The sequence below is a fragment of the Xyrauchen texanus genome, chromosome 40, assembly GCF_025860055.1.
Source record: "Xyrauchen texanus isolate HMW12.3.18 chromosome 40, RBS_HiC_50CHRs, whole genome shotgun sequence".
Lineage (NCBI taxonomy): Eukaryota > Metazoa > Chordata > Actinopteri > Cypriniformes > Catostomidae > Xyrauchen > Xyrauchen texanus.
Window position 1 is genome coordinate 930,353 of NC_068315.1, and position 20,000 is coordinate 950,352.

At 39.4% G+C, this 20,000-nt stretch overlaps 3 protein-coding genes across 3 annotated transcripts in view; 2 read left to right on the forward strand and 1 right to left on the reverse strand.

The window, feature by feature from the left end:
* LOC127633615 (paladin-like) overlaps nt 1–20,000 on the forward strand; it is a 319,141-nt gene that overhangs the window by 40,143 nt on the left and 258,998 nt on the right. The window lies entirely within an intron of this gene.
* LOC127633639 (acyl-CoA desaturase-like) lies at nt 2,112–10,245 on the reverse strand. Its single transcript, XM_052112873.1, has 6 exons — nt 9,910–10,245; nt 9,536–9,757; nt 8,820–8,950; nt 5,810–6,015; nt 5,501–5,733; nt 2,112–3,883 (listed from the first exon to the last, which is right to left on the reverse strand). The coding sequence occupies exons 2-6, from the start codon at nt 9,744–9,746 to the stop codon at nt 3,684–3,686; spliced, it is 981 nt and encodes a 326-aa protein (XP_051968833.1). The 5' UTR covers nt 9,747–9,757; nt 9,910–10,245; the 3' UTR covers nt 2,112–3,683.
* LOC127633637 (dnaJ homolog subfamily B member 12-like) overlaps nt 14,751–20,000 on the forward strand; it is a 15,198-nt gene continuing 9,948 nt past the window's right edge. The window contains exons 1-6 of the mRNA XM_052112871.1: nt 14,751–14,991; nt 16,139–16,289; nt 18,552–18,697; nt 18,828–19,001; nt 19,165–19,238; nt 19,502–19,611. Coding sequence (XP_051968831.1) covers nt 14,859–14,991; nt 16,139–16,289; nt 18,552–18,697; nt 18,828–19,001; nt 19,165–19,238; nt 19,502–19,611 — 788 coding nt within the window. The 5' untranslated portion in view covers nt 14,751–14,858. The remainder of the gene's footprint in view (nt 14,992–16,138; nt 16,290–18,551; nt 18,698–18,827; nt 19,002–19,164; nt 19,239–19,501; nt 19,612–20,000) is intronic.

The window sequence follows — 20,000 nt, forward strand, 5'->3', positions numbered from 1 at the left end:
TGTGAATCTGATAGTGCCACAGATGGCAGTTCACAGGCCTCTGACACTGAGAGAACGTGCCAGTGAACATTCAGCAGTTCATGTCACTGGCACTGGATCTCTGCAGACGAGCTCAGACATGCAGTTCAATGTTAATTACAACCTGTGGAATTGTACTGTAATGTGCAGTTATTTAACAGCAGGAATCCAATAGAAAACAACAACGCTACAGATTTATCCTGGATATTGAGCAGAGAAAAAAAACATGGCAAACAAATAATAGTTTGCTCAAATATAACATTTTAGCTGTGGGGGCAGATCCTCCCCGAGGCCCCGTAGCGCAGACGCTATTCACTATTCACGCTATTCACTATCTCCAAGGGATTCCTTCCACCCAAAAGTTGTTGAGTGGGGGGTTTGGGTGGTAAGGTGTTCATTGTTCATGCCCAAAAGGGTTTTCAAGCGGGGGGGCACCAAACTAGACCACGTTGCCTTAAAGCCCAGGGCACCCCCGGGTATTCAAGGGCCCCCTGGTAGTCAATGGCCTCTGGGCACTGGCCCTCATTGGCCTGGTCGGTAATCCCTCCCTGATGCACCAATACCACTTTTTCACGTCCGATCCGATTCCGAAATCTCAAATATGAAAATCTTAGTATCGGCCAATACCAGTGTTGTTGTTGTTGTTGTTGTTTTTAATCAGTTTAGAATATCTTTCCATTATTGTGTGGAACTAATTGGGAGTACACTTTAATATGTAAAGAAACACAAACCTCTAACTTCACATTATTTCAATATAAATGTATAGATTATTAAGCAACACTTTATTATTAACTAGTATACTGGATAAAGTAGCAGCTAAATTAACAGTAATGCCAGTCTTCAAGTCTTCAGTAGAAAAGAAACAGTTTTATTTATTTTAAATTTTGTATCTGGATTTTAAAGGATTCAGATTCATTTTCACAGTTATTTCTGAAACCCATTCAACTTAAATATTGTTATACTTTGTAAACAAATAATAATACATTATTATTAATATTTTTACTATTATTATTATTATTGACTTTTAGAATTTGAAATAGAACAGTAATGTTTCTCAATCGTGACCTTTAACTTTTTAACCCCTCGTGCTTTTATTTTGACATTCTGAAGTCTTCCGGAAGTCCTACATGTGTATGTGTATGTTTGTGGGCTAGTTCACAGAAGTTTAATTCGCTTCTTATTTAAATTCTGGACAAATGCATATTATAAATTAACCGAACTATTGAGCATCTACATCTGAGATGTTGTTCTTGTGTAGTGCTCAAATATTACACAGCACGTGAAGGCTAAAAATAGACACATTAATACCGGATATTGTGTGTAAACAGGGCAGCGCCATTCACTAATGTACTATTTACATATTAAACACAGGCTTTTGTGATTCACAAAGCTATCACACGCCTTCACGTGGCTTTGAATAAAATACACGAGTCATATCAACTACTTTAATGGTGTTTTTATGGCATTTTTGTATCTTGACAGTAAGAAACATGACTAACACAGTATCAGGTTTGGATTGGGCTCGTCGGTCTGATACCTGATCCGTCTAAAAACGTCAGTATCGGTGCCAAACCTACTTTTTTTTTTTGTTTTTGTACAAAAAAAAAAAAATGTGTTTGTATAAACTGCTATTGACCATAAGTGGTGTTTTATGCTCATTAAAGAGCTATTTTAATGAGTGACAACCGCATTTAGCCGTATATTCCCAGTTAATGTAGATTTGTATTAATTAATATACGTAATACACTTAAAGCTAAAGTGTGTAAATTGGCATTTAAATTATCCCATCCCATATTAATATGTATAAAACTAGAAGCAAGCCGTTGACGGTTAGCACTGTCTGCGACACGCTTAGGTCCCGCCCACCAACACGACTCAACCAATGGCTATCTCGCTCTTTTAGTTTCTTGACCAACGGCAGGCGGGGGCGTGTTCGGAAAGCCGTTTAAAAACAAGGTGTCACAGAAATTACGTTAGCATAAAACGGTGTGTAGAAAAATCTAATTATAATGTACACAAAACATAACTCAATCCAAATAAACAATAATATACAGATGAAAGTACACAGACAGACAAGTGTCAAATTTTAAAAGCTCTTTGCTTAAGACTTTATTTCGAGATATCGAATATGAAGCAAGAGTTTATTCACTATAACAGGCTGTTATCACAGACATGAACATCACGTTAGTTTTACTAACTGAAGGCTTCGCTTCATTAAACGGCCTCCTACAGCATGAAAGATCTGACAACCGCTTCTTGGCGCCTCCGAGTCATAGTGAAAACAAGGCGGAGACATTGTTGCTGTCTGGACTCAAACGCTCAATATAAAAGTTCCTGTTTTTAGGAACTACAATCCAAATCATTCTTAGCTACCAAACAACTTGTCAAGTGAATTGGCAAAATATCAATGTCTCTGCAAATACATGATTTGAATAGGTGAAGCAGAGCAAAAAGCTCAAGAGTTCACACATTCGACATGCAAAACAATCATTTTTGGCATCATAATAACACACTTATCCATGACAATAATACCAGCAGAGCCGATATTTTTATCATTACTGCCAGTCAGTTCGTCTTTATTATTGGCATCAGAAAAGAGAGTTTTTAATAGAACATGCTTACAACAACGTTGAAGTCCAGACATATTAATTAGATGAAAAGTAGTAACAAATATAGACTCAAAAACTCAACAACAAAAAAGCCTTTGTTGCACAATTCATTACAATAAAAATAGCAACCAGTTAATTTTATAGTACTGAGATTTCAAGAATCGTCATGTTCAATTCCTTTGAACCTCTCCCAATCAAAACAACGACAAAGAATGAGACATACCTTCCAGAATTCTCCGTAGTCTTCAGTGTTATCAGAAAATGTAATTTATGGTTAACAAATGAATCGTGCTTAACATTTCTCTCGGTGAATTGGTCAATAAATTAATCCCGACCTATACTGGTAACACAGAATTGTATTTTCTGTTTGAGCACCGGCAGCAATCAAAACACAAATTATGTGCTGCTCAAGAACATTGTAATTTACCTACTTCTTCAACTCAACGATTTCTCCAAAGCTCTACAGAATGAGCAAATTGTGCAAGTATGCTAACAACAAAAACCCCAAAATTAAATGTTGAATTTCCTCCCAATTGCACAGCTAGATCTGGTAAGATGCCACCATATGCATGACAATAATACACATCTGGCTTACTTTAGTTTAGTACAACTACACTAGGGTGCTGCAGCAGTTAAAGAGTAAATCTATTTAATTTCTCCCAAATTGCACAGCTAGATCTGTAAGATGTCGCACACATAAAGGCCCCCGGAGGGTCACCGGGTCGTCGGCCTGTTTCTGGGAGCCGTGTTTATCTGCTGCATTGAGGCACATCAGCTGCAAGAGCTCAAGACGCGGGCGTCACATCTATTTAGAATTAAAGTAGAGAAGAAGCCGAAAACAAATAAGAATTAGTGCTACACAAACAGGTCGAACACCTGTACGAAAGCTTCACAGACTAGACTGGGGGAAGAACAAAAAAAAAAGTTTGTCGTCGTCTGACATCAGAGGATGAATGTAGAGCAGAAGCTTCAACGTTGTTGAAACTCCCATCTAAGGAAGGGCTGATCGTCCTCCGGTTTTCTTGTCTGCAGTTTTTCGGGACGTGAAGCGAGGGCTTAGCCACTTCTGTGACTGCCGTCTCCGGTGCGCTGGACGCGGGCGAGCACCAGCTCTTTGGACACGCGCTTGCGGTCTCTGGCCAGACCCAGAAAACACATGAAGTCGATGAAGCAGGTGGTCAGGTTGAGTCTCCACCCGAACTCACTGGAGGCGTAGTCGTACGGAAAGGTGTGGTGGTAGTTATGATAGCCTTCGCCTGAGAAAGGAAAACCATGAGACGATTCATCAACATTTGAACTAAATGCATGATCAATAAATACTCTACAGACCGATTCGGAGAAGCCTTTACCGATGCTAAAGACTCACAGCATGTGGAGGCTCATGCTACTCTCCACGATCCACTCACAACTCACCACACGCCCATTGAGAGAACCACTAATCACCACCACGAGGAGGTTACCCCATGTGACTCTACCCTCCCTAGCAACCAGGCCAATTTGGTTGCTAAGGAGACCGGCTGGAGTCACTCAGCATGCCCTGAATTCGAACTCGCGACTCCAGGTGTGATAGTCAGCGTCAATACTCGCCGAGATACCAGACCCTCCATAGCAACCGGCCCAATTTGGTTGCTAAGGAGACCAGGTGTGATAGTCAACATCAATACTCGCGAAGCTACCCAGTCCATCGATTTGTTTTAAAGGAGCTGCTAAGACCCGCCCCAACAACGCTTCTCAACCAATGGCGTGAGTTGGAGGCGGGACTATCTGAACAACTACAGACGAGGGGCCATTCAGAAAGCTGTTTTAAAAACATTGTTTATATTTGCAATTGCATTCGCTGGCGCTAACGTCACAAAAATGACAAAATTCAGCTTTAATTTGACGCAACAACATGTTTATGATGCGATGCAACCATGCAAGAAGTGCTTCAAGAGTGAATTTGTAGTAACATAATTTGTTTGAAAATAAATGATAACAGAAGGTTGTTTTGATAAAAAAAAAAAAAAAATACATTTAAAAAGTTGGCATAGTGGGGTTACCGGGGCGATAAATATAGGGTTAAATTAGGCAACTAATGCAAATGCTTTTAAGACAGCAAGATGCTTGATTGAGTAACAAATTAAAATAACATTTATTCAAAATGACCATTTCGGCATTCCATAACATCTCTAGTATTCTATAAACAAACACATCTCCGTTGTGATTGGACGAGTCATTATGAGCCCATTTTGAACATTCTACAGAACAAATCTTTTCGCCCCACGTCAGAAATGTTTTTTTTTGTTTAAAATGGGGCTTTTTTAAATTATTTTTACCCCAAATACTATCTTTCACTGTTCTTAAAAAATATAATAACAAAAATAATAATTTCAAAAATAATAATAATAATAATTATTATTATTATTTCAAATATAATAATAAATTCAAAATATTATAATAATAATAATTATTATTATTTCAAAACAATAATAATTTCAGGGATTTTCATTAAATACATAAATGTGTTATATTAATTATTTTTATTCAATATTAGATCTTATTACCTCAAAATAAAATAAAATGTGCCTTTTACCCCGGGGAGGCCTTTAGACCCGTTGCAACCTATATTTGTTTAAAATAGTCATTTAATCATTATATACTATTTGAGGGCCTCTCTTGAAATATATATATATATATATATACACACACACACACAAAAATCAGCCAATTATTTATTTAATTTGATAAAAATGTTGAATTGATTTTAAGCCCCATGTGTAATAAGGACCGGTTGTTTCACATGACAGCGTGTAGTTAAAGATACATGTCTGTAAAAGAGTTTCAGAGTATTGTTGCATGAAATAGTATTTTAATGACAAAAAAACTCAACGTACCTATTGCACTGAAGGTGACGAAGCTGTTCTCCCTGGGGTTAATGTTGCTGTCGTAGGGTCGGTTGCCCCACATATGTGCAGCGCTGTTCACCAGCCAGGTGGCGTTCAACACCATCGTGTACCTGAGAATGGCAGGTATGAAATACGCCACCCACAGCGACTCCCCCCACATATACCACGGCACAAACATGGGGAAGAAGAAACACGCCAATGGCACCAACAGCTTGTAGTACCTGAGAGAGAAGAGAGCGTTAATACATGTTTTAGTCTGACATAGACCCGTCACAACCAACCCATCGTCATACTCGCCTCCTCTGAAACATGACGACTTGATCAGCCCTCAGGTCACTGAGCTCCAGCTTGCGTCCCTTCTCGATGACGTCAGGATGTTTGCGAACCAGCAGCCAGCCAATGTGAGCGAAGAAAAAACCTCTCACGGCATTGTGAGGGTCGGCGTCCGTCTCAGAGTATTTGTGGTGAACGCGATGATCACGTGTCCATTCATAGATGTCATTCTGCACCAGAACAGGACATAATGATTATTCTCCAAACAGGTTTCTCAACATTTCTACCCCCCTTCCACTGCTCCAACTGAACAAAAAACAGATAGCCCCGCCCACTTTTTCAGCCATCTTGGTTCTGGAAGTATTCCTTTTTTTTTTGCATAGTTTTTTCAAAAAATCCTTCATAAAAGAGTTTGTGCACCATGAACCAAACCAACCAGCTCTGGGGTGAATCACAATATCACGAACTTTGAAAATCAGACAAAGGACTTAAAGGGACAGTTCACCCAAAGAGAAAAATTTCTATTAACTTTGTTTATTGTTCTAAGTGCGTTCTACGTCTTTAATGTGTAACGAAAAAAATTTGTTAATATATAAATACTCTTAATACACTGAAAATTGTTAGACCAACATTGACCAAATTGTGTAACTCAAATTAGCGACGCTACTAACTTTATTTAATAGTGTTCTAAAAAGTGACGTTTTCCTAGTAATAAACTACTTTTCCAACAAATAGCGACGTAAAGTAACAAAATGCTACATGTTTCAAATAACGTTTTTAGTGAATCGCTTCATTAAGATGGTTCATATAAAATAAACGATTCAAAACAATTCAAATAAGTCACTGCGTAGAAGTTCCTGTATGGCATTTTACGTCATCATAGTCTCTTTTTTTTTTTTAAGGGAAATATTTTGTTAAATATTGATAAAATACAAAATTTGTATTAACTTTGTTTATTGTTCTAAGTGCGTTCTACGTCTTTAATGTGTAACGAAAAAAAAATTGTTAATATATAAATACTCTTAATACACTGAAAATTGTTAGACCAACATTGATCAAATTGTGTAACTTAAATTAGCGACGCTACTAACTTTATTTAATAGTGTTCTAAAAAGTGACGTTTTCCTAGTAATAAACTACTTTTCCAACAAATAGCGACGTAAAGTAACAAAATGCTACATGCTGTAAATAGCGTTGGGATGTCCGATTCATTTTGGTGAATCACTTCGTTCCGACGGTTCCTATAAAATAAACGATTCAAAACAACGAATCCTTACGCACATTTTTTATTTTTAAGTTTTTGGAAGGGAAATATTTCGTTTAATACTGATGTTTGAATAATGATGGTGTTTTCTAGTTTTATTAATTAGCGTCTTGTATTCTATGTGCATTCTCGTCTTCTTATTGTTGCGAAAAATTTAATTAAATACTGTTATTTATTATCTTTTCGGCTCAGTTATATAAAGTGTTTTTGTCTAGTTTAGAAGCACATTTAGTCTGTTTCTGTTTAACCATGTCACGCTTGTTACGATCTTTATGGTTTTATTGTTAAGGCTGATATATCCTGCTCTGATTGTAAACATGATATCATCTGTATTTTATTTACTATAATTCTGGGTAAATGAAAATCCTCTCATCATTTACTCACCCTCATGCTGTTCCAGATGTGTTTGACTTTCTTTGTTCTGCTGAACACAAATGAAGATTTTGAGAAGAATGTATGGAGCGAAAGAGCTGAAATAATGCAAGTGAATGGTGACCAGAACGTTGAAGCTCCAAAAAGCACATAAAGGCAGCATGAAAGTAATCCATGTGACTCCAGTGGTTTAATCCATGTCTTCAGAAGTGATATGATAGGTGTGTGAGAGAAACAGATCAATATTTAAGCCCTTTTTTACTATAAATTCTCCTCCCTGCTTAGTAGGTGTCGATGTGCACAAACAATGCAACTCGGCAAAAACTAAATAAGAAGGATGTGAAAGTGAAAGTGGAGATTTATAGTAAAAAGGACTCAAATATTGATCTGTTTCTCACCCACGCCTATCATATCACTTCTGAAGACATGGATTAAACCACTGGAGTCACATGGATTACTTTCATGCTGCCTTTGTGTGCTTTTTGGAGCTTCAAAGTTCTGGTCACCATTCGCTTGCATTGTATGGAGCGACAGAGCTGAAATATTCTTCTAAAAATCTTCATTTGTGTTCTGTAGTAGAAAGTCAAACACATCTGGGATGGCATGAGGGTGAGTAAATGATGAGAGAATTAATACTTTTGGGTGTACTGTCCCTTTAATTTCTTTCATGAATGAACTACAATCCCATGAATCATTGCTAATGATGTAATTGGGTTTTAATTAGTTTTGATTTTGATTACTAATGTTATAAAATGTGGAAATAGTCGGACTCCAGCCAGGTCTCCTTAGCAACCAATTTGTCCCGGTTGCTAGGGAGGGTAGAGTCACATGGGGTAACAAATTGGCCCGGTTACTAGGGAGGGTAGAGTCACATGGGGTAACCAAATTGTCCCGGTTGCTCGGGAGGGTAGAGTCACATGGGGTAACCAAATTGTCCCGGTTGCTAGGGAGGGTAGAGTCACATGGGGTAACCAAATTGTCCCGGTTGCTAGGGAGGGTAGAGTCACATGGGGTAACCAAATTGTCCCGGTTGCTAGGGAGGGTAGAGTCACATGGGGTAACCAAATTGTCCCGGTTGCTAGGGAGGGTATAGTCACATGGGGTAACCTCCTCGTGGTGGTGATTAGTGGTTCTCTCAATGGGGCGTGTGGTGAGTTGTGTGTGGATCATGGAGAGTAGCATGAGTCTCCACATGCTGTGAGTCTCCGCGGTGTCATGCACAACGAGTCACATGATCAGATGCGCGGATTGACGGTCTCAGACGCGGAGGCAACTGAAACTCGTCCTCCACCACCCGGATTGTGTAACTGTGCCACCACAAGGACCAAATAAGTAGTGGGAATTGGGCATTCTACATTTGGGATAAAGGGGGTAATAATTAAAAAATACACTTGTTACCTGGAAGGCCATAGTGTTGCCGATAGCGAGAAAGATCCGCAGAGGTAAAGACGCTTTGTATGATCTGTGACTCCACAACCTGTGAGCGCCCGCGGTGATGCCCAAAGCACTGTACACGGAGCAGAAGACCGCTAGAAAAAAACACATATATTATTATAAAAACATACGGTTTTAATGCAGATGCTTCACCACCAACAAAATCAATCATGACAATGAGTTATGAGGCATTTTGTTCAGTATATTAAATTAGATTTGTACAGTGTCTGAAGACAATGTGACAGGTATACACCCGTGCAAATCTATGGGTCTATTTTTCATCCATTCTATCGTCCACCAGGTAAAAAAACAACGTCTGATCACTTAAACAAGTAATAACGTACATCTTCCCAACAAGCCGCATGATTTGAAGGGACTGTTTTAAAATTTAGACACTTTAAAGGAGTTATTGCATATGCATGAGAGGAGTTTCATTTTATTGGGCATTATTAGAACTTGACAGCTCTAGTCCCCATTCACTATCATTGAGTGGAAAAGAGCAGCTCTGACATTCTGGAAAATATCTCCTTTGGTGAAAGTAAGTCATTTGTAGGATTTGAAGGACAAGTGGTTGAGTAAAATGCCTTTGAGAGTGTGTGTGTGTGTGTGTGCGTGTGTGCGTGTGTGTGTGTGTGTGTGTGTGTGTGTGTGTGTGTGTGTGTGTAATGTTTGATACTTACACCACACCAGTGTGAGTGTGCATGCAACTGGTATCAGGGAGAGTCCATACAAAGCGCCGACATGCAAGAAACTCATGAGAATGACATTTCTCCACACTATGACGACGGGTGGTTTTGGGCCTTCTTTCTCTTTATAAGTGTTATCAAACACGTCCTCCACTGTCTCTGGTTCCGAGCGCATTAATGGAGCTTTAACATCCGAGTCAGTCATGATGATGATCACTGTCAAACACAAACACACACACAAGTATTGCTTTAATTCACGCCCGTGTATGAGCGCACGCGAGTTAACTGTGCCACACATGCAACTACGCAGCAAACATCTGTGCGCGTGAATAAACGCGTTTGGTTTTAGAGAGAAACGGAATACTCACCGGGCGATTCCGAACCGCTGCTGCTGTGGATGGGTGTAAATTCAGTGCTGGTGTGCAAACGAACTAAAACAACGCCGTTTTAGAGCAGCGATATCCAAATGCGAAGCCTCTGAGACGCGCGTAACTGTGCGCAAACTGCCGCTGGTGATGGTGATGCGCTTCACACTCCAGCAACTCTGCTCTGCGATTGGACGGGGAGTTTGATGCCACCTAACACGAAGGATCTGATTGGCTGGTGTTCGTCTGATGTTCTTGTTCTCTGTATTCAGTTCATGCCAACATCATCCGTGAACATCCGAACTTCAGCGGTGCCGTCACGAGCACTGCACCTCACCGACTGTGTGCTTAATTTATACCGTGAATCCGCTCACCCCACCGGTGAGGAGTTGCTCCTCTCTAACCAATCAACAGGAGCTCAGACTCCCTCTGGCATGAGTGTTATTTCTCCCTGTTGCAAACGGAATCATGTAATCATGTGTTGCGCAGCTTTTATTGTTCAGTCCAAATTATGCTCCACAGGGGAAAGGGATATGCCCAAACTGATGTGTCCAAACTCCCAAATATTGTTCAATATCAATCCAAATACTCGCAAGACACTGCAAATATGTACAGTGTTGACCAAACGTGTGGTTTTTGACATAATCTGGTTTATCGTCAGTTTTAAATGTTCAATCCAGACCTGTGATGCCCTGGGGCGGACTGGCCATAGGGAGAACCGGGACGTTTCCCGGTGGGTCGGCCGCGAACCGCGTCCAGCAGGTGATAGACTGAAACGGGCTGCCGCGAAATTAGTGACGCTACTAACTAAAGTGCAGTTTTTGTAATTAACTACTTTTTATTGTATTTTTTATCAACACATCGCGATGTAGAGTGACAAAATGCTACATTGTTTTTTTTACAGTGGCGTAGGCAATGGTGGGCTTGCAACTACCCAAATTAGACCCAGCCCCATGCAGAATATTTTAGATTATGTCTTTATGATTTTTTTTTTAAATACATTTATAAAATAGTTTTAAAAATACATAAATTGTTGGGTCTGGGTATCTCAGCGAATATTGACGCTGACTGTCACACCTGGAGTCGTGAGTTTGAATCCAGGGCGTGCTGAGTGACTCCAGTCAGGTCTCCTTAGCAACCAAGTTGGCCCGGTTGCTAGGGAGGGTAGAGTCACATGGGGTAACCTCCTCGTGGTGGTGATTAGTGGTTCTCGCTCTCAATGGGTTGTCTGGTGAGTTGTGTGTGGATGCCGCGGAGAATAGCGTGAAGCCTCCACACGTGCTATGTCTCCACGGTAACGCGCTCAACAAGTCACGTGATAAGATGCGCGGGTTGACGGTCTCAGATGCGGAGGCTTGATTAAACAATTTGCGTTTGAGTCCTTGCGCAGAAGTTGTACGGCATTTTAAGTCTTCTTCTTATTATTTTAATTCAATATTGAATGATGTTTCAATAAAGATGATGTTATCTAGTTTTATTATTTGTGTTTATTATTCTTTGTTCAACATCTATATTATCTATTGACCAAATTGTGTAACTTTTAAATTATAGAAACGCTACTAACTAAAGCGTCGTTTTTCTAGTAACGAACTTCATTTTCCAACAAATAGCGACGTAAAGTAATGAGATGCTACATGCTGTAAATAGCGTTGGGATGTCCGATTCATTTTGGTGAATCACTTCGTTCCGACGGTTCATATAAAAGAAACGATTCAAAACAATTCAAATAAGTCACTGCGCAGAAGTTCGCGTATGACATTTTGCTTCATCTTATTCTTTTTTTTTTTTTAAGGGAAATAATTTGTTAAATATCGATGATGTTTGAATATTGATAATATTTTACATTTGTATTAACTTTGTTTATTGTTCAACGTGCGTTCTACGTCTTTAATGTGTAACGAAAAAAAATTGTTAATATATAAATACTCTTAATACACTGAAAATTGTTAGACCAACATTGACCAAATTGTGTAACTTAAATTAGTGACGCTACTAACTTTATTTAATAGTGTTCTAAAAAGTGACGTTTTCCTAGTAATAAACTACTTTTCCAACAAATAGCGACGTAAAGTAACAAAATGCTACATGCTGTAAATAGCGTTGGGATGTCCGATTCATTTTGGTGAATCACTTCGTTCCGACGGTTCCTATAAAATAAACGATTCAAAACAACGAATCCTTGCGCACATTTTTTATTTTTACGTTTTTGGAAGGGAAATATTTCGTTTAATACTGATGTTTGAATAATGATGGTGTTTTCTAGTTTTATTAATTGCGTCTTGTATTCTATGTGCATTCTACGTCTTCTTATTGTTGCGAAAAATGTAATTAAATACTGTTATTTATTATCTTTTCGGCTCAGTTATATAAAGTGTTTTTGTCTAGTTTAGAAGCACATTTAGTCTGTTTCTGTTTAACCATGTCACGCTTGTTACGATCTTTATGGTTTTATTGATAAGGCTGATATATCCTGCTCTGATTGTAAACATGATATCATCTGTATTTTATTTACTATAATTCTGGGTCAGTATAACAGGAATGCGTTTCTATATTCTCACAGGTCTGGAACATCTGAGCTGTTACATTTCTACATTTATACATTCTATTCTATTCTATTCTATTCTCCCCTCATGCCATAAGACATTAATGAAGCTGACATTTGTAATGTTTTATCAACATCTTGGATCAGACTTGAGTGTTTTTGAACTCTTGCACCCGGTCTGTAATCTGTCCATCAGTGCATGTCATGGGAAATTCTGCCAAATGTCCAGATGAGAAACTGATACAAAGAAGATACTGATCAATCCACGAGATCATCTGATCCAGAGATCAATCATGTTGGCATGCAAGAGTGAGCTCATTTTGGACTTTTGGTCTCATCTGAACATCATGCAGTACAGTAAATGCTTTTAAAGTTTTAATGGGTTAGAGGTATGTTAGAAATTCATGTTGAAATTTATGACATGATTGCAGACTTTGGGATCTTGGCAAATCTCACAGTTTTTAGGGGGGTCAGGAGAAACTTTGCACTCATTTCATCTCATTGCTGTCCAGAGAGAACAACTGAGATCATATTAAAGTCATTTTACAGTTAAACTCAGACGATCGACAATATGTAAGTCAAGTGAAGTCCAAATGTATTTATATAGCAGATCTAACGCAACAGAAATTGACCTAGATTTTAAAAACATAAATATAAATACAAAATATAAATGTTGGCTGCATTTGATTAAAATAATAATAATAAAAATAATTATTCCCCAAATTATAACTTCTCCCATGTTTACCCTTTATAAGTAATACCACAGTGTTAAAGACGTTTACCACTTTCATACGCAATGATATACAGTATGTATATGACGTTTCTTCCCAATAAAAAAATAAGAAAAAGCATGGGATTGGCAAAATAATGTTTTATAAGTGACCTACAGCGCGATCTAGTGTGATATTGAAAAACAACAACACCTGCCCACAAACTTTATAATTATTATGTGATGATTTACACGCTTTTATACGTCATTAAACATGACTTCATCACGCATGACGTTGGATCATTATATCTCATATTAATCTAACATATTAATAACTCCATATAATGAAAATAAATAACGCTCTTCCTGAAATATGTCATTGTATTTTCATTTAATAGCGCCGTTATTTCGGGGCATTTATTGTCGCGTTTGTATACGTCATCATTTGTCGCCTGGTCAAACTGTTATACATAGAAATAGAAAACGTTGATAGAAAGGCTTCAACACGAAGATGAAAAACTCGAATTGGGCGGAATTTAGTTATTTAGCTAACTGGTTAGCTGGGTTTAAAGAACAATATGGTGTGATTTTAATTAAATGAAAACAAAATAATAATTCTATGTATATTGATTTTATCAATATCATTATTCAGGTGTAAATTATTGTCCAGGCCACATTTGAAGTTGTACCATATGGAGATATATATATATATATGCCACAATTCTGCACATGCAAGAAGATATTTTGAACACAAAAGTTTTTGAGTGCACAAAAAAAAATTATTGACGTGCAAGATGATATTAGTTATTTTATACATTCATGCTTGAACTCAGTTTTGTAAAGCAATGTATCTTCTTGCTAAGATAAATTCATTTTGAGCAAATGAAAATTAATTTAGCGCTTGAATAGTTTATTTGAATGTGAATTTGCTCAGAATTCTTTAATTTTGCTTTCTCCTCCTACCCATTCACGGCTGAACAGCTCTTAGTAACAAATATGATAAACATAGCCCCGCCTTACAGGGAAAAGAACCAATCACCTTTCAGATACAGATACATTGCCTGTCAGTCAAATTTGCGTTATTGATAAAAGTGATAAAAAAAGAAAAAGTAAAAAATTCCTAAAGAGGCACAATTTATGAAACCAGTGTTGTCAGATTTAACTGCTGATTTGAAATAAGTTCTTTGATTGCAATCTTGACCAACCGTTCCTGAGATTTTGGTCTTTCCCCATTCCAGTAGACAGGAGCTGCACTTTTAATGCCAAGTGCAAGGGAGCGTTCCAAAGATTGTCACCGAGTGGACTGACTTGCCTCTAAAAGACTTGGGTAGAATGAATATAGTGTTGTCGCTTGTATCTGATTCTTTTCTCAGCGCCTTTTGCGATAGACCAATCACAGACGTTCGTGATTACAGAATAAGGCGTTTTGTAAAATCGATTTTATAGAGATAGCTGGAGCGGATTACAACAAACGTCAATTACAACTCCAAGTAAGTAATATATTCAAATTATTATAGATGAAATGCAAAAATGTATGCGTCATTAGACTTGAATGCATCTCAAAGGGGATTGTGTTATCTGAGCCAACGAGCGCCCTCTAGAAGAGAACACGCATTTGTGTCACAGTTGTCAACATTTGTCGCTCAATGGTGCTGTATATGTGGATATATTTAATTAACTGCGTTTCTGAGTAGTTCAGTGATGGAAGTGAACAGGGATGAAGCGGAGAGATGTATCGACATCGCGCTCGGAGCGCTGAAGAACGCGCATCCGGAGAAAGCGCGAAGGTTCCTGGAGAAAGCGCAGCGGCTTTTCCCGACTCACCGAGCCCAGGGTGAGCGCACTGAACCCGGCTAATTCACGGCCGCGACCGCCCTCATTCACTACTATAGCACTGAACACAGACGGAACGTTTGTAAACCTTTTTAAACGCGTTATATGCCTTTGTTTATTGTACATTAATTTATCTAAATTGGGTTGAGTCAGATGTTATGTGTTTGTGTTCCTTTATGTCCGATTGATTGGCCCAAATCTGGTCTTCTGTCTTAACAGATAATTAATTGTAGTGTGTGTGTGTGTGTGTGTGTGTGTGTGTGTGTGTGTGTGTGTGTGTGTGTGTGTGTGTGTGTGTGTGTGTGTTGTCCTGTTATAGTAGTGATCATGTAACTCTTGCATACAGGATAGATTATATGCAACTATCATGCTAATCTGACTGTGTCTCTAAACCTAGTGTGCTCCCTAATTAGTCAGCATGTCACTATGACAGGTACGTCCAGCGTTTTAGAAATAGTATTGCTCAAAAATATCTGTGTAGGTGTAACCGGTCCTGCTCTACCCACCATGAGCGGGATTCGAACCGGGGTCTCTGGCACGGGACGCAGGCGTGCTAACGAGGAGGCTAAAGGCGTCAGTCGCTAGTGGGCATCTTGAGGCCAGGGGAGTGAGGTTTACACACTGCACAGCTACCTTATCAGCTGGCTACCGTTACACTCACTCCCACCCGGGTCACGGCACCACTGTAACCAGTCCTGCACAACCTGCTCCGACCGGGATTCGTACCGGGATGTCAGGCATGGGAGGCAGGTATGCTAATGAGGAGTCTAAAGGCTACAGCCTCTAGCATCAGTCGCTAGTGCACTTCTTGAGGAAGTGAGGTTTAAACCTCACTCCCATCGGGGTCACGGCACCACTGTAACCAGTCCTGCACAACCTGCTCCGACCGGGATTCGAACCGGGATGTCAGGCATGGGAGGCGGGTATGCTAATGAGGAGGCTAAAGGCTACAGCCTCTAATGCGCCTCTTGAGGCCAGGGGAACTATGTACCAGCTGGCTACCGTTACATTGGCAGCTCAATATGACTTAAAACGGGTGTATGATGCCCCAGAAATGGTACCTAAATAGGGAGCTCACTAGATTTTGAGCTGAGTTGTCATGTTTCCTTTTGAGTATTGATGTATACTGTGTCCCACTTGTTTCTCAGAGTTGCTGGAGTCTCTGGATGAGACCGCGTCTACAGAAGGCGCTGATGGAACAGAAGCCCGTCAGCGCAGGTCTAACGGCACGACCCCTGCGGAGAACGGCACCGACGCCAGCAAACCATACACGCCTGAACAGGCTGAGGCTGTTAGAAGGTGCCAGCAGTTTATTATCAGAACTTTTGTTTGTCGTCTGTCAGGTTCTGTTTGATGGTAAAATATCTGGGGTCAGAGGTCAGGCTAAACAACCCCCTGTAAGTCCTTTCCACAGGAGTCCTACCTTACATTTGTTTAGCTTTTTCCCTAAGGTCCAATTGAAACGTTAGTCAAGATTTCTAGCATCAAAAACAGTCATAATGTAGTTATCCATCACCATTTTCCACCCTGTCTCTGACATTTACAATGAAACCGTCTCTGTTTGCTACCTTAACCTCGTACGACCCCACGTCCACATGTCATATTGCTCAAAAATATCTGCGTAGGTGTAACCGGTCCTGCTCGACCCACCATGAGCGGGATTCGCAGGATTTTAAATTCAGTATAAAATATAAATGAATATAAATTCTCTCATTATTTACTCACTCTCATGCTATCCCAGGTGTGTCTGACTCTCTTTCTTCTTCAGAACACATTTGAAGAAAAATAGAGAATTATCTCAGCTCAGTCGGTCCTTATAATGCAAGTGGATGGTGACCAGAGTTTTGAAGCTCCAAAAGTCACAGACAGTCAGTAGAAATGTGATCCATACGACTCCAGCGGTTCAATTAATGTCTTATAAAGCGAAATGATCACTTTTGGTGCGAAAAAGATAAATATTTAAGTACTTTTTTTTACTCTAAATTATGCTTCTGGTGAGGAGCGGTAAACGCGAATACATCACGCAAGAGACCGTGTGATCTCCACCCTCTCCTGAAGCGTTGGATTCTAGTTAAAAAACTTTTTTCGCAACAAAAGTGACCGTATCACTTTAGAAGACATTAATTTAACCGCTGGAGTCGTATGGATGACATTTATGATGACTGTCTGTGATTTAAGAGCTTCAAAACTCTGGTCACCATCCACTTGCATTATAAGGACCGACTGAGCTGAGATATATTTCTATTTTCTGCAAATGTGTTCAGCAGAAGAAAGAAAGACAAACACACCTGGGATGTGCTGAGGGTGAGTAAATAATGAGAGAATTTTCATTTTTGGGTGTACTGTCCCTTTAAATTAGTCCGATAGCAGGAACATTCCTTACTCATAAATTAACGTTTAAATTAAAAATAATAAATATGACAGGTACGTGAAATGCATATTTTTTGCAAGAACGGTTTCAAAATTAGATAACTTCAACAAACTATGATTTTCTTATGTGGAAATTATTTTAATGAAAAATAAACTAATACAAATAATAAAAAAATATTTTTTTTACACTTACCGCATTTACCCGGAACCTAGAAACACAGAAACCAATGACGGCATTAGGGTAATGCACATAAATAAACTTGGAGTCTTAGAAAAACAAGTGGTGAAAGTTGGCTTTTTATAAAATTTGTTTTGATATCTAACGATGCCCGTTTACACAAACTGGTCCGATCAGCTTCCGAGTTTCTCGTACCGCTTCGTATTTTCTTTCCACCATAAAATCAGATCCTCGTCCGTTGGCTTGCATGACTCCAACAAGAACTGAATATCAATAGAGTATTGCTAGTGCTACACTAGACTAGACAGACGCCATCTTCTTCTCTCATCCAGCACCTCGACGACACTCGTCCACAGCGCCCCCGGTGGACAGAGATGTTACTGCAAGATGTGAGAGATTGAGAAGGAAAGTATTCAATGCAAAAATCAATTTGTAATATATTTAGCAATCTTTACAGAATGAGTACTCGATTAGTCTATTACTCGTGCACGTCCATAGTACGCATCGGGGGCTTGATTAATTGGGGTAATTTTTAACACTTTAATTTTCACATCATTAATTGCACTACATTAACGTGTTAAATTGACAGCCCGAAAATATATATGAAATCAAGCAGCTATATCCACAACATAATCTTAATATTTATTTATTTATTTGTATCCCAATTTGAAATGCCCTGGGGCCAATTATCTCTAAGGGCCCACCTCCACCCAAAAGTTGGTGGACCTCAAACCTCACTCTCCTGACCTGAAGATGTACGCTAGCGACTGATGCTAGAGGCTAGATGCTTTAGCCTCCTTGTTAGCGCACCCGCCTCCCGAGACGCCGGTTCGAGTCCCGTTCGGAGCGGGGCGAGCAGAACCGGTGACCGGTATACTAGAGATGATTTGTGTTTTGGACACACCGTGTTAAATGTCCTAAACTATTCCATATAAACCCTGCCAAACATTTTTTTTAAAGCATTACACAATATTGTATGTTCTTAAAAATGCTCTGTTTTCTGCGTTTGCCAGAATAAAGCAATGCAAGAACTATTATGAGATTCTCAGCGTGCAGAAAGATGCTTCAGAAGACGACCTGAAGAAAGCGTACAGAAAACTGGCATTAAAGTTTCACCCCGATAAGAATCGTGCCCCGGGGGCGACCGAGGCATTTAAAGGTACAGCGGCCCGCCATTTATCTCAGTTATAACATGGATCCATTTCCAGATTATTGATGACTGTTTCTTTAAAAACACAGCTGTTTATTTGTGCAATTCTGTCACTATAATTGTGTTTCTTCCGTTATAGCGATAGGAAACGCGTATGCAGTTTTATCTAATGTGGAGAAGCGGCGGCAGTACGATCAGTTCGGAGAGCAGCGGAGCAGCGCGGGCAGATCCAGCCATCAGAACGCACAGTTTGAAGCAGATATCTCTCCTGAAGATCTCTTTAACATGTTCTTCGGAGGAGGATTTCCTTCTAGTGAGTCTGAGTGTGTGTGTGCGGAGGTTTATTTGGATGGTCGAGCCCGTAGCTTCATCTCCGTGTCAGTCAGAGCGTGTGCTGGGTTGGATTCGATCATTATCAGACCTCGTGCATTCCTCCGACACTCTGTAAAGACATGCATCTGTTTGGTTTGTTTCAGGTAATGTTCACATGCACAGTAATGGAAGAATGCGCTTTAATCAGCAACAGGGCGAGCGAGGAGAACAGAGAGGGGTGAGGAACATCTGATCAGCTCTGAGATGCTTTGAGGACGTCAGTAGAGTTTTAAAGATTAAATGATTATTGGATGTGTGTGTGTGTGTGTGTGTGTGTGTGTGTCTTATAATCCTCATTTAGTCAAAGGTGTGTTGTGGAGAGTAGACGTGTTATTTTGTGAATGCAACACTAGAGGGCAGCATTGGTATGTTTTTGATTAGAGGTGTGTGTGTGTGTGTGTGTGTGTGTGTGTGTGTGTGTGTGTGTGTGTGTGTGTGTAGGGTGGTCTTGCTCTCCTCATGCAGGTGATGCCCATCCTCATCCTGGTCATTGTATCAGCACTCAGTCAAATGATGGTGACCAGCCCCCCCTACAGTCTCAGCTACAGACCGTGAGTTATCAATATCTCTCATTCATATAATCCTGTCCAGGTCATAAATCACCCCAAAAATGATTAAAAATATTCATTGTCTTGTGACATTATCATCACCTGGATGTTTTAGTATGTTCTCACTATTATACTGTACTATTTGTAAAAAAAAATTATAATATTATTACTACTAATAATAGTAATTCTCTTTTGTTTTGTAATGTCTATAGCACCTTTCACTAATCCATCAACTTTGGGACCTCTAGAAAGTAAAGTCTTGGTAAAACCTAAAAAAAAATTAGATTTAATTGATCTAGTATCTAACAATATCCAACAGTGTGTGTTCATGCATCACAAGATATTGATGTCATTCAAGTCATGAAAATTCTGTCTTGTGTTTTTGGAAACGA